The sequence below is a fragment of the Mixophyes fleayi genome, chromosome 11, assembly GCF_038048845.1.
Source record: "Mixophyes fleayi isolate aMixFle1 chromosome 11, aMixFle1.hap1, whole genome shotgun sequence".
NCBI lineage: Eukaryota > Metazoa > Chordata > Amphibia > Anura > Limnodynastidae > Mixophyes > Mixophyes fleayi.
The window spans coordinates 33,369,709-33,383,796 of NC_134412.1; the positions used below are offsets into that span (position 1 = coordinate 33,369,709).

The window sequence follows — 14,088 nt, forward strand, 5'->3', positions numbered from 1 at the left end:
GGAGGACTCACTGTGTAAACATGAACTCCATATAACATCACAATGACGGGCTATTAAACAGACTTTTTACAAAAGAGAAAACATTATTTGAAACATCAAACAAGAGTTATTGGAAACAATAGTATCAGGGTGTTAACTAACAGAATCATAACCTTGTCAAAGTAGTGTAAGTTGGGATGAACCCGGCAGAAATGCATAGTTCAGTCACAGAGTACACCACCCTGTAGAACTATTGAGTAGAAAGATAATCACTGGCTGGGAGTGACAAGGAACAACAAACATATATTAATAAATAAAAAAACAAAAACAAAAAAAAAACAGTTACACAGATGAGTACTATTAAGTCGAGTCCTCTGTGGAGAATCCGGGATCTAGATCAGCGCTGATCCGGGGGTCCGAAGAACCTGTACTGGAAAGCAGAGAGAGAGGGAGAGAAAAAAGAAAAAGCAACAGACGCAAAACACACCAGCATAATTTGTTGATAACGGGTAGAAGCCCGACGAGGAGACCCAATAAAGAATTAGGCTGTAGACCAAGTAGGTGACGGAGCTCCTCGTGGAACGGAAGAGCTGTCTGCGGAAAGGGTTGGAGAAGTCATCGGGATGCCCAGTTTCTCCAGCATAGAGAGACCTTCTTCATGAGTCTTAATCCTATGGGAGGAGCCATTATGAGTAACTTGGAGAGCAAAGGGAAAGCCCCATCGATATCGAATGCGATGATTTCTAAGGGCTTTTGTGATGGTGATCAGGTTGCGACGTTTTCTTAAAGTTGAGGGAGCTAAATCCTGAAAAATCTGGATGTTATGACCCGAATAGGAAACAGCTGGAGTATTGCGTGTCACAGCTATGAATTGATCTTTGACAGTGTAGTAATGGAATCTCATCACCACGTCTCTGGGTGGTTGGTCCGCGGGAGGTTTGGCCCGGAGAGCTCTACGAGCACGGTCCGAAGAAAGTCGGAGGAAGGAGTGTCAGGAAGGCATTGACGGAGAAGGCCCTCCAAGTATTTAGGTAAAGCCTCAGTGTCGATGAGTTCTGGAATATTCTTAAGGCGGACGTTGTTGCGTCTTGTACGATTCTCAACATCCTCATTGTGACCTTGCATGTCTGATATTGATTGGCGCATTTCTGCGAGTTGCTGATCGACTGATTGTTGGTGGGAACAGACATCATCCACTTTGCGTTCTAAAGAATCTGTGCAATTGCCAAGCGCTAGGACTTCAGCTTTAATGTCCTGAATAACCGCTCTCATCTCGGCTTGTATGGTGGTTTGAATGATTTTTAACAGCTCTGGTGTGGAGCAAATTACATTTGAGGGTTGAGATTCCTCATGTACCGAGATCGGCGATGAAGGGGTTTCAGGTGTGGAGGAGGCCGCCTGGACAGCTTTTTTCGGTTTGTGAGACATGACACAAGAATTAGGAGAAGCACTGCAACCCAACTGTAGAGTAATATGGACAATGCAAGATGCTAGCGTAAAGTCCCCAAGGTTCAAGGGTGGAGACTAGTTACTCCATATTGAGAGGGGTTTTTGTTTTTTTTCGTTTTTTTTATCCCTCTTTTTCTCCCCTTTTTTTCTTTTTTTTTTTCTTCTTCCCTCCCCTTTTCTAAATAAAATAAAAAAAAAAAAAAACAAGGAAAGTAGCACTTGAGATTATCAATAAGCAGTTAAGTGCTATGCATCGGCACTAGATGGCGTCAGGGGAACAATCAACAAAGCTGACTAAAACCTAGAAAACCAGAGTTGTGAGCTGAAAACTCTGGTCACTAGGTGGCAGGAGGGTACCAGAAAGGTCCTGAAGAAAAAACAATATATACTGTGGCCACAAGATGGCAGCACCTCCTATGAAGTTGCAGCAATTTTTAAGTGAGGGTGAAAATGGCTGTAAACACTATCTTTTCCCCAATGAAGTCAGCAAAGTTACTTGTTTTAACAACTTGGGACTGTAAGACTGCTATGCAAAGGTTGCATTTATTTGTAGAAATTTGACAGGGCTATAAGTCCTTAGCAGCTCACCTGTGGTCTTATTGAGATGCAGGCTCAGGATCAGTTTACAGGAGTTTTTCCCTGTTCCAATGACTGGCCAGGCGCTGTGTTGATAGCCCCTTCAGGAGGGCACAGAGACCCCAGGAGATGTGGCTGAAGGCTGCAGTCAGGGATGACGGATGGGCAGTTTACTCAGGGGGCTCGCACTCTCTTTAGGTCACCGTCTCTCGGGAGTTGATATAATAGGCGCCCGTGAGCGGATGCAGCCCTGTCTTCACAACGATGAAGCCAGGCAACAGCGGTAAGTGCCGTGTGGGGGGTAGTGCAGCGGGGATCGATCTCCGACTCTCTCTGTCTCCCTTAACTCCTCACCGCTGTCCTGACCTATCCAGTGCTGCAGCCAGGAACGGTTAATGTTGTATGGAGACTTGAGCACTGCTCTCTCTTCGCGCCAAAAAGGGCGGAGTGGAAGACCAGGGGATAATATGAAGCTCTAGGGGTAAGAAACTCAAAAAAGAGCTATGTCGGGGAAGCAGCGCTTTTGCCTCTATCCACTGGTGGTAGGTGAGAATAGATCTAAGCAGCTGTAATGGCAGGTGTCGATGGGAAAAGTTTTCAGCAGACGGAGCCTCTAGAAAACTTGACCGGCCATCTTGGCTGTCAGGCCACGCCTCGCTCAACGATTTTATGTGCTTTGGAACGATACTCTCTCCATGGTACACACGACTGTGATATCGGCCCAATCAGTGGTTTATCGTCTGATTTGGCCCGTTAAGCAGCAGAAAACACTGTAGTGTGTACCTAGCCTAAGAGAGTCTTCATCCCTCAAATGCCACACTCCGTAACATTTTAGAACTTCATCCAGTCTGCTATTGGTTATTTATATACAGATTATTTGCTTATCTGATCAGAACAATCCCAACAGAGAGGAGATCAAAACAGTCACCACTATATCCAGATCTGCAAGAGAGCTCTACGTTGTGCCACCTAATCCTTAGGGTTGTTACTGGTACAATTCACTGCTGAAGCATAGAAAGCCAAGCTATAGGAGACAAACAAATGCGTTTCTTCTAGGACTTCTTCAAGGCTGTGGCCTCCCTTTCTTCAAACTGGTTAACTCGTCACACTTAGCTGATAACGTTCACTCAGGGCTGGTATACTGTAGCTTCTTTTGCCCTGACAAAGCCTTATAGCGAAACGCACGTCGGCGGACGCCGCGCTCACTGCTTTCACGATTCAGACCAGTTAATATTTACAGACCAGTAACTTGTAATATATACTTGTAGGCAGTTATAGAAGGATCTCTATCTAACTAAGCCTCATTCTCCTCTAGGACCTCGTTAGATATAGGAACTCTTGTCATACATCTAAGTTATAGTATACCAGCCCTGAGTGAACGTTATCAGCTAAGTGTGACGAGTTAACCAAGCCTCGCTCTCCTCTAGGGCCCCGTTAAATATAGGGACTCTTGAAATACATCCAAGCCACAGTATACCAGCCTTGTGGGAATGTTACAAGTTAAGTGTGACCAGTTAAACACATTTTCCCTAATACACTAAGCACTAGGGAATAAAAGGGATCAATCAGGGGATAGCAAAATCCCACAAATTATGAATGATGCTAACAAATCTACCTGTTATAAATACTTCGATAACAATATTATTTAGGTAATTGTTAAAAAAGGAGCATTATTCATATTATAACAACACACGATTGGGTTCAAATTCTTTATTCTTATTGGTTACAAGTGGACTTAAATTACTGGTCCTTCTATAAAATGAGGTCTGTTTAAAACAGTAACATTAACACTCAAATAAAAAGATTATATTGAGCAGCATCACGGCTAGGTAGTTTCTCAGCTACCTATCTTAACAGTTTATCATTTTCTTTGCAATTACCCTTTATATTCAACTTTTAATATTTCGCTACAAGTCCTTTGATGGACCTATTCTTTGATTACTTATTTTAATTATAACAAAATTATAAGTTTTAAAGGTTCATGACCATTTGAGTGCCTCATTATCTGAACACACTTTTTACCTCTTCATTTTGACAAATAATTGAATAAAACTGCAGTGACTGGTTATTAATTTGTCCTTGTTGAAGTGGTAGGATTGCACCACTATGTTTGAGTATTATATACATATCTCAATTCATTTCTTAATGTTTTGAATGTTTGTTTTTTTTTAATTGCATTTTAATAAAGTGTTTTTTTCTCTAAGCTAGTGAGTACAAAACAGTTCTTTTTCATGAAATCTAAAAGGCTGACCCAGATAGCCGAAATATATTTGGGGATTCTCATAAATGATTTTTTTTACATATTATCTCTGGTTTATGTATCCTGCCATGGTTTTCTTTGATTTTTAAGTTGATGACATACATTTATATCACTATTCATCGCTGCCTTTTTTTTTGTTTGGTTGCTTTTGATTTGGGGCCAGGAATTGACCCTGCTTTGCAGCTGCAATTTGTGTTTATTTGGTGTGGTGCAGCCCAGCGCGGGATTCCTTTTTTCTTTTTTTTTTTGGTTCTCATAAAAGTCATTTATTATCCTTGCAGGTTCTCTCCATCATGTTTCTAAGAGTGATTGTTGTTTTTATGATGCTTTAGTACAACATATAGTTTGAGGTTTTGTTAATTTTATAGGAATTAAATTACATTAACAGCATATTCCCTTAAATCTCACACTTATGTTAATATCTCACTTAGCTAACATTTTTCTACTTGCTCATTATAATGTGGTAGGAGACTCACAAGTTAATGTTATTTACTAAAAGTGATTACCAATTGGATTAGACTACAGTGAGAAAGTAAAGGGATAAGACAACTTGCACAGCTGCAATATAGTCTATAAATGAGGTGTGGTTCTTTAACATCACTGGTTACCTGCAAAAGGGTACATATTTGTTGGGGGGGGGGGGGTTGTTCATTTAAAATATGACTCAACTAACCATTTATAGTTTGCTCAGTATTGTGCAGTTACCATGACAACCATAGGTATTCACATGCCATACTCTCTAGTGAGTAGAGAGGCTTTGGAACCCCCCTCTTGTCAGTATGCGCGCCTGTCCCCAACCTTCCTACTTCCTTTGTTGCCATCATGTGACCACAGAGCAGCTCCAAGACTGACTGGCTCAATCTTAGAGATCAGGTTACACTCTGCTGGGAAAAAGCAGAAACCAATTTTCATATGCGAGAGTTTATTGCTCTTTAAAAAAACAAATATGTTAGATTGTTATATGTATCACTGTCTCTAGATAGTTACAACACACATTGTTTAAAGCTACATATAGACTTGTATTAAAAGCTTGATCACACCTATGCGCTGGGAAAATGGGTAAAAGGCTTTAACTTAATAGATGCTCAGGTGCATTTTAAAATGATTTTTTTTCCATGTTCTCTACAATCTATTGTACAAGTAGCGCTCGTTAATGTATGAGGTCTTGTCGACATTCTAAATTTTCAAATGTAGTGTTAGAATGAATGGTTTCTCAAAGGTTTATTCCCACCATTCCTTTTTGTTAAAAAAAAATAAAATAAAATGAATGCATTTGTTAATGGTTGAAGTATTAACGAGTAGGTGTACATGAACCCTAAATGTAGATTAGACTTAGGCTGTTGGTTTTTTTTTATTTTAAAAAAGGTCAGCTTGAGACTACTACTTTCAGCCTGATTTAGTCACTCTTTACCAATAATTATTTCTTGTTCTTTAATCTAATGGCATCTACAGTATCTGTGAACAATTATTATTTTGGCTACCACATATGAAACACTGCTTTACCTTTACTTTCTAGGAGTTCCACTCTTCTAATGGTTTTGAGAAGCAGTCCTTCCTCTCCTTTGTGAAACAACTGGAGGTCTCGCTCCTGCAGCCTTACCACTCTGTCCTTGAGGATCTTCAAGTAAGTGACCTCAATATGTTGCTCGATGGATCTACAGACAAGGTGGGGAGGGAGGGTCGGCGCAGTTTTCTAATGAAGGAGGGGGGTGGGTTGAGCAATTTTCTTCTGTAGCTGTATATTAGCCATTCTAGTATTTGAACACTGCTGTTAAAAATCAAAATAAATGCTCCCCAGTTGTAAGGCGCCATGGAATTTGCTGGCGCTATGTAAATAAATATTGATCATGAATGAAAACAAACTAATTATGTATTTCAGTATGTAAGTTGCGCAAATTGAAATGGTGATCTGGTAATAAGTGTTTTATATTTCACTTGCATTTTTTTTGTTTTTAACATAACTTGCACCCTTTTTTTTTTTTTTTTAAAAAACAGGAAATTTGTCACACCAAAAATTTGTACATGTCTATACTTGTCTGATTGTGTTTGATAACAAAAATGCATTGACGTTGATGAAAACTGCAGCAAGCCCTAGATAAAGAAATGCTCAACACTGCGAACATTAGTGTAATTTTTTTATTACAAAATACATGTGATTTCCAGGCACTAAAAATAAGGAAAAAAAAGACATGGATGCTGCTTTGGGGTGAACCAGTCTTTCAAGTGTTTAGATATCAGTAATGCAAATGGTTTGAAAAGTTTTCATGATAATTGAATATGGCAGATTTGAAAAGTGTAAGTAAGAGCATTGGGGGGGAGGTGGCATTGGAGTGTGCTTACTGACTCAATGTGAGGCATAAGAGAAATTCCACTGTGTAGTAGGCCAATACTGATAAATAGAGACTAAGGGCTAGATTTACTAAGCTGCGGGTTTGAAGAAGTGGAGATGTTACCTATAGCAACCAATCAGATCCTAGCTTTCATTTTGTAGAATGCACTAAATATATGATAGCTAGAATATGATTGGTTGCTATAGGCAACATCTCCACTTTTTCAAACCCGCCGTTTAGTAAATATACCCCTAAAACTTTGAACAAATTCTTAAAATATGGCACTGTACCTGAAAGTTAGGAACTGTTGCCATCTGTTTTTTGTGTACCCATTATATTTTTTTATTTATTATTGTAACTTATTTATTATTGTAACTTATAATAGTTTTTTATATTTATATCCAAATAGGATTATTAGTTTTTTTTACAGTTGTTGCCTTATTTGCATTTTTTTTATTTTTTTTATATAATATTGAATATTTGAAATACAGGTGGGTAACTGAGTTGATATTTGTCATTGGATTTTGTAATACCATATACTTTGTCCCTCTAAGGTCCTGTATGATCCCATCAATCCAGACCGTGAGGCCATGCTAGAAACCACCAGTCTAGCAGATTCAGAGAAATTATCCAGAGAAAAGGAGGTGTTGGACCATTTGCAGGATATTCTTGATCAGGCCAATTATAATATTTTGTCAGAGGATGCATTGGCATATGCTCTGATTGTGCACCACCCTCAGGATGGAGTGCAGGTACGGCTTAAATGTCCTCTTTCTACTGCTTTTGTTTTTTGAGCCCTGCTAAAAGGCTCTTGTTGCCTATACACAGTGGGCTGAATCAGTACTTGTAAAAGCTCAACTTAAGAACCAGTGTGCACCTCTTGAGTATTGACTCCTCTCATAATCTAGAATCCATTATAGTTTGTAGGAGGCAAGTGGTCTTAAAACATTAAGTTGTAAGAGGAAAATAGTTTCTGTCCCAAATTATTTTCATTCTTATCTGATTTTGCTACTAAAGAATTAGATTTGAATGGGTTGTAGTTTTCTTTAAAATTGGTGTGGATTGAAGCAACCTTGTATTTTTTTTTTATCTGAATTACAAATTCAACAAGCATACTGAAACTGAGCTGTGATCTGCACTTTTTGGTGGGTTCTACCCACGAAGAAGGGAGATGTTTGTCACCCACCCACTGATTATTGTTGGGATTATTGTGACATTACTCCTATTTAAAATACATGTTTTCTGTAATCGTGCTGTAGTCGAAATGGTGTTGAAAAAATTTAATATTACAGCCTGGATAAAGGTTTAATTGTAATATAGATTTAAGACCACTCACAACATTCTTGGAGAAAATGGCTGTAAAACTGTGACCCTCTTTTTCTGTGTCGTAAAGGCTCTGGGCATTATCCTAATGAGTTGTTGAGCTGGGCAGACGTTTCTGTGTCATAAATCTCATGTGATCATTCATGGTCAATGTAATGTAAAGCTGGCAGTTTTATTTTGTAGAAACTTTCTCCGTAGCACAGTGAGCATTCTTCTGCCAATATTTGGGAAGTCCTCACACTCATTGATGCTCAAATATTTATATGTGCCCAGAAGATAACGTGCAGTAAATATTTAGTTAAGCTGTCTGCTCACATGTTTAATGTGCAGTTTCGTGTAGATGACTAACTATGCCTAGAAAATCTTGGACATTATATTATATTATTCTAAAAGAACTTTTCACAGAACGATTAGTACACATAGGGGCATATTCAATTCTCAGCGGAAACAGTCTACCCACAGACATGCAATATGATTTTTCAAGTAATGGGCACTTGAAATGATCATACTTGGGCAGTGACATTCCTGAATGATCTTTTGATTAGATCACTGAGTTAAAGCTAGCATACGTTTTAAAAATCTGCCCCCCCCCCTCCCTCTCTCTGCAAATACATTGATGCCGCATTCCCAAAAGTATTTACATTTAAAATATTAGCCAATAAGAAGAAAAACTGAAAATTACAATTCCAGGACACTACTGGAACCCTACAGGTGCATGTGCTCAATTATCAACTAATACTAAATATAGTTTTAGTGATTAAGATTTAGACCTGAATGATTTTGCTTGTTTTGTTATACTGAACTAATTAAATATAAGACAACAAGCGGTTTTCCTTTTCAGGTTCATGTGAATCTTGACAAGTATGAATATATCCGTTACTGGGCTCTTGGACAGAGACTGGGACCCCTAACCTTACAGATGACCCAAAAGCCTCAGGATTCGCTGTTCACCCGTTCCCCTCGCACCCAACCAGACAGGCAAGACATATTTCTGGGTGCTCATCTTGTGCAATGTAAATATAGAATATTGCAATACCTAATAATCACAATAGAATGTATATTATGACTGTGTGAATATATTATTCCCTTATTGCGCAAAGTATGTGTTGGCATATACCTATCCTAGTTACTAAAAAAAAAAATATCCCTTTGATAAAATGGGAAAAAATTATAAGTGAACTGCCTTTGCTTGGGTTTTAGAATTGCTAAGCTTACTCTGCAAATTATTTCGTTTGTATTACCTACACTGCTCATTGGATTCTGCAATACTTAAGAGAAAACAAATACCAGCATACCCTATCATGAGTTGTGTTAAATATATCCTACTCTTGCTGGAAGTAAGACTACTAAAGCTTTTTGACGTTGGCAATTATAGCCCACTCCAGCCTTGCGCTGAAAACAACTGCAGCTCTTCCCGACCCCGCTGGGTTCTAGGTCAGGTTAATAAAGAAGTTTGGGACCCCTGAAGTGGTCTCCGTATAATGGGCTAGGTAAGCCCTACCAAAATAGAAAAAAATAAATTACACACAGGCACATTTTTCCTTAAAGTTTTTTTGAATAAAACGCTCCAGTCCCCCATTTAACACTTAATGGGGGAGGAGTGGTAGAAAAAAGTGTAAGCACTCTAGCACAGCCTGCCATTAAAGGATGAAACCAGGAAGTTATCGAGACTCGCCAGTCCATCCTAATCTTTTTCTGACACTAGCTGCGTGTGATTGGCTGGTAAGTAAGTGAACTCCCTGCTTTCATCCCACATCAATACAGACTAACTAAATATATCTATTGAAGTGCGACAAATCTATTAGATTTGTAACACACAACCCCATTGAATAGAATGGGAAAAGCTCTAATATTTAGCAAATAAATCCATTTTCTTTTTATTTTCTTTTTGTTCTTAAGCACCATAGTTTGCTTATTTAAACAAACAAAATCGCTCTGGACGAACTAATTTACCTTTTTGGGGTGCATTTTAAATTATTATTTTTTTTAAAAAAAAAACAAGCAAAAAATGTTATCTTTATTAGATTGCCTCCATATTGTCATTGGTTGGTTATTGTTTTCTCATTTGTAACTGATATCTAACAGTTAATTTTCGTGTCTAAACAGGCGATACTTTAAGCGTGTTTTAGTGGCTGCTCGCCCTAGAAATTCCCATATGGTGTTAAAATGCTTTAAGGACATACCCCTGGAGGGGTTGGAGCAGTTGCTTCCCGTGGTAAAAGTCCGAACTTCCAGCTTTGATCGCACCTTACTAAACACCATGTTGTTGGTCAGTGGAGGCATAGTCTTTGTCAATGTGGGAATGGTGGTTCTTACAGATCTGAAGATTGGGACCTCTTTCCTCCTCTTTTTATTTGCTGGATTTATGACATTCCGAACATGGAAGGTAAATTTCCGAGCTAGTATTCATGAAATCGGTTCCACAAAATGAGTGCACTTCTGTATTGAATAGAAATTGCAGTAAGTTTATTCCTTCAAATCAGAGAAAGGATTCTCTTCTCCTTGGAGATGCTTTATTAAAAAAGTAGAAGTTCAGTTTTAATTGATTTTTTTTTTTACTTAAATTATTGGAGTGCACATGCATATTTTAGTGATCTGCACAACAATTTAAAAGGCATGCATGCAGTAGATGTCTTATTTTAGTTGCTGAAAAGTGTACAAGCATTAAATTAATGAAGTAGAATATATTTTATTTGTAGACCTTTCAAAAGCATTAGTGCTAATATTGCCTTTTTCACCGGTTTCTCAGTTGGTCACATCCATAGTATAGTTTGATGGGTATCTTGGCCCTTGTACAGAAACTAAAGTCCATGTGTTTGCCTGAGCCTGAAGCTAGAAATTATCAGCCATAGTAGCCAACGTTGTATAATTGTTTCCATTATATTATTTTGGTGGACCCAGGAACTCTACAATTCCGACCATGTCATGGCTACTTGCATTTTTATATGCTCTAATAAATATTAACTTATGAAGCCTAGCTAGTAAGAATAGATAAGAATGGTAGAAAAAGGGATTTTATTTATTTTTTACTGGACGGTTTGTTAGTAATGGGAAACAAAAATTCTTGGGACAATTAGGTTCTTGTGGGTGTGCTGATTGACAAGAAGACAGTGTCAAGCCTGTAGTCACAGACGATCACATGTTCAACTTGGGGAATTCCATCAGTAATTATAGATTTACCAGAAGTCTTTTATTTTGTCGTCACACACAAGTACCTAAACAATATATATACTATAATGCCATATCCTGTTTTCTACTAGCAGCTTTCTTTTAGTTTTTGTCATCACATTTTGACCTCTATCTGTGTTCTAGGTGTTCGCTCAGAGAAGGAAAGCTCATTCCCTGGAACTGGCTCACATGCTGTATTACAAAAGCACTTCCAACAATTCTGAGCTTCTTGGTGCACTGACTTTAAGGGCCCAAGAAGAACATGCGAAAGAGGCCATCTTGGCTTACAGCTTTTTAAAACAACTCAACATCCCAAATGATGGAAAGAAAATAGGTGCATGTATATCTAAATCTAATCTATAACTTCAATACACCCTACATGTTTGCTCACAATTTTCAAACAGGCAGTAATCTCCATACTACCACCCACCACAAGTAACTTTTCTAAAAAAAAAAAGATATTTCACCAATGGGACTATTATACCAGCTCTTTCTGAAATAGCATATCTATTTAAGTTCTGATAAGCCAAGTGAATGTAGTTCCAGCTCGCAGTTTGTTAGATTTCAAGCTACTTTAACTAACTTAGCTTCACCACCACCACTGGGTTTTTTCCCCTCAATTTCGGCATATTCAGGATTGATTCTAATAGCTGCTTCTGAACATCTGATAAAAGGGAGCTTTGAAAGAGGTTTTTGGGCCTTCATATTCTTATCAGCATTGTATTAACGTTTGGCTTGCTTGATGAGGGCATGTAAAAACCGCTTGCATGCAGTGATGGGACACACATTTAGACAACATGTGGGGTAACCTGGCTAGATGGCAGGGTTTGTCCAAAAGTGGACAACCCCTTTAAGAGGGAGAGATATTCTCTGAGAATATAGGCTTGCCTGATTTCTAAATTGCAATCCATTTTCTTTCAAACCCTAGATGTCTTTTTTAAAACTAGCTAATGTTTTATTTTGTTTTATTTTTTTTCCAGAAATCTACACAAGATAGCTTAAGATTACATTTGGATAACAATATGTATACAATATGTATAACTTTCTGTACAAAATTTATTAATATTCAGTGATCTCTGATGTTCGATTTTGCTGGTTATAGTGTTATGTTACACAGTTATCACCATGATGTTTGACTGTGCATATTGCCGGCCATTATGATAATCAATCTCTGCTCATTTTTCCTTGCACCTCTATACGATGCAAAGATAAATGAGCGCTGATTCTATCCTCAACATTGACGCAATGTGTGTCCACTGACAGTCATGGAGACACATTGCACTGAATTGAATTTCCCCAAAATATCTTTTAATGTGGAGTTTTATGACTTCTATAAAGCCTAATTGCCTACTTTTCCAGAACAGCATCCCAAATTAGTGGGCCCCTCCTGTATTCACGGGAGCAGGCAAATCTCCCAAAGTGGCGTGGGTTGGACCATAATGCAAAAATATATATATTCTCTGCCGCCGTTAATGGTCGGTAAAAGCCAACATCTATGGTAGTTTTTGGGCAGTCTGTCAAAAATTGCTTGCGTTCCAGCTTTTTACACATACATGATTGCACATATGCAGACACAGGAAGCACATTTGTTTGTTATTTTAAGGTCTTGCTACAATAAGGTTTTCACAATTGGCATTGGGTGGGTTGCTTTGGCTAGTATCCTACAGTACGAAATAGATTATCCCCTATGTAAAACGGTCATGTAGTGTTGCATATTGTTGTTTTTCCTCAATCATATATGTTAATGATCTGTACATTTAATGCATTAATGTAAAAATGTAAATGAATGGTAACCATTTTATATTGTTGGCGCTAACCATTTTGTTAATTTGTTTATATCATATATTTTTTGTTCACCTAGATCCTGAAATAACTCTGCAACTCAAAAAGCAGGTTGAGTCCTGGTTACAAGCGAAATCTGGATTGGAGATAATGTTTTCTGCCGAACGAGCACTTGAGAATCTGACCAACTTGAGTAGAACGAAGGAATAAATAGACACTTCCAAAGAATGTACTTTTACAGTCTCGCAATTGAAGAGCAATATATTTTGTGGACTGAAATATTTGTCTGAGTAATAGAAATTAAGCTACACTCCCTGTGTCAGGGTGAGTGAGTATTTTTATATGGGTGTGTGTGTGTGTGTGTGTGTTATGCAACAGCTCACTCCATCTTGGCAAATGCATCTGAATACAGTGGTAACATATGCATGTCCTGTGCTTGAGAACTTATGTGTAAATATGATGCAGAATTTTATATGCACATTGGGAAACTTAAGTTATTTATTGGCTGCTTCATTTATTTATTCATATGTGGCAACTTCGCACAACCACAGCAAAATATACAGATATTTTCAACTCCTATTTAACTGTGATGGTTCTTTTGGTTTTATTGAATTGTAGCAAAATACTCCTATTTATTAATGGCGCATCAATAAGTTCATGAATATTGTGCAATACAGGCTATTGATTAGCTACATGGAAATCTTTCATACCTATGATCATGTGTGGAACTTGCTACTGACAACATAAAATAAAAAAATATTGGTGAACATATCAACATTAAGGGTCTTTCTTTTTTTTTTCTCTCTAATTGCTTCATTCAGTACTAACCCTGGATATAAAGGGATAAGCTTTTATATTTCTTCCCAGTAGTAGCACAAAGCCACAGTTTCATGGGTTCAAATTAAAGCACTTTGTTTAAGTCTTCGAAGGAAAACACTACAGTGTTCTCCCAGAAAATTCTGCTAGATAATTTAGTGCTCACGTAGTGCCGTTCTAATAGAATAAACCATTGTTTCTCCTATTATAATACAACTTTGTTGGGCTCTAAGGTGACAGATGGCAAGTAAAAATAGCTATGTGAAGCACCCAGGAAAAAGCTGCTGGGGAGAACACTGTACTGGGATTTTTTTGTTTGGGCTATCGGACAGACCATAAGGATGTACACACACCTCCAAAATTATTTATATATATTTGCTAGTGAAGATATTCAACATTGACATT

The 14,088-nt window shown here is 37.9% G+C and overlaps 1 protein-coding gene across 2 annotated transcripts in view; it reads left to right on the forward strand.

Moving 5' to 3' along the window:
• The window catches only part of TMEM143 (transmembrane protein 143), a 38,128-nt gene extending 24,490 nt beyond the window's left edge, over nucleotides 1-13,638 (forward strand). For both annotated transcript variants that reach the window (XM_075191098.1, XM_075191099.1), the window contains exons 3-8: nucleotides 5,781-5,888; nucleotides 7,149-7,346; nucleotides 8,759-8,895; nucleotides 10,024-10,303; nucleotides 11,230-11,419; nucleotides 12,947-13,638. In XM_075191098.1, the coding sequence (XP_075047199.1) occupies nucleotides 5,781-5,888; nucleotides 7,149-7,346; nucleotides 8,759-8,895; nucleotides 10,024-10,303; nucleotides 11,230-11,419; nucleotides 12,947-13,077 (1,044 nt within the window). In that variant the 3' untranslated portion in view covers nucleotides 13,078-13,638. The remainder of the gene's footprint in view (nucleotides 1-5,780; nucleotides 5,889-7,148; nucleotides 7,347-8,758; nucleotides 8,896-10,023; nucleotides 10,304-11,229; nucleotides 11,420-12,946) is intronic.
• Nucleotides 13,639-14,088: the final 450 nt, after the last annotated feature.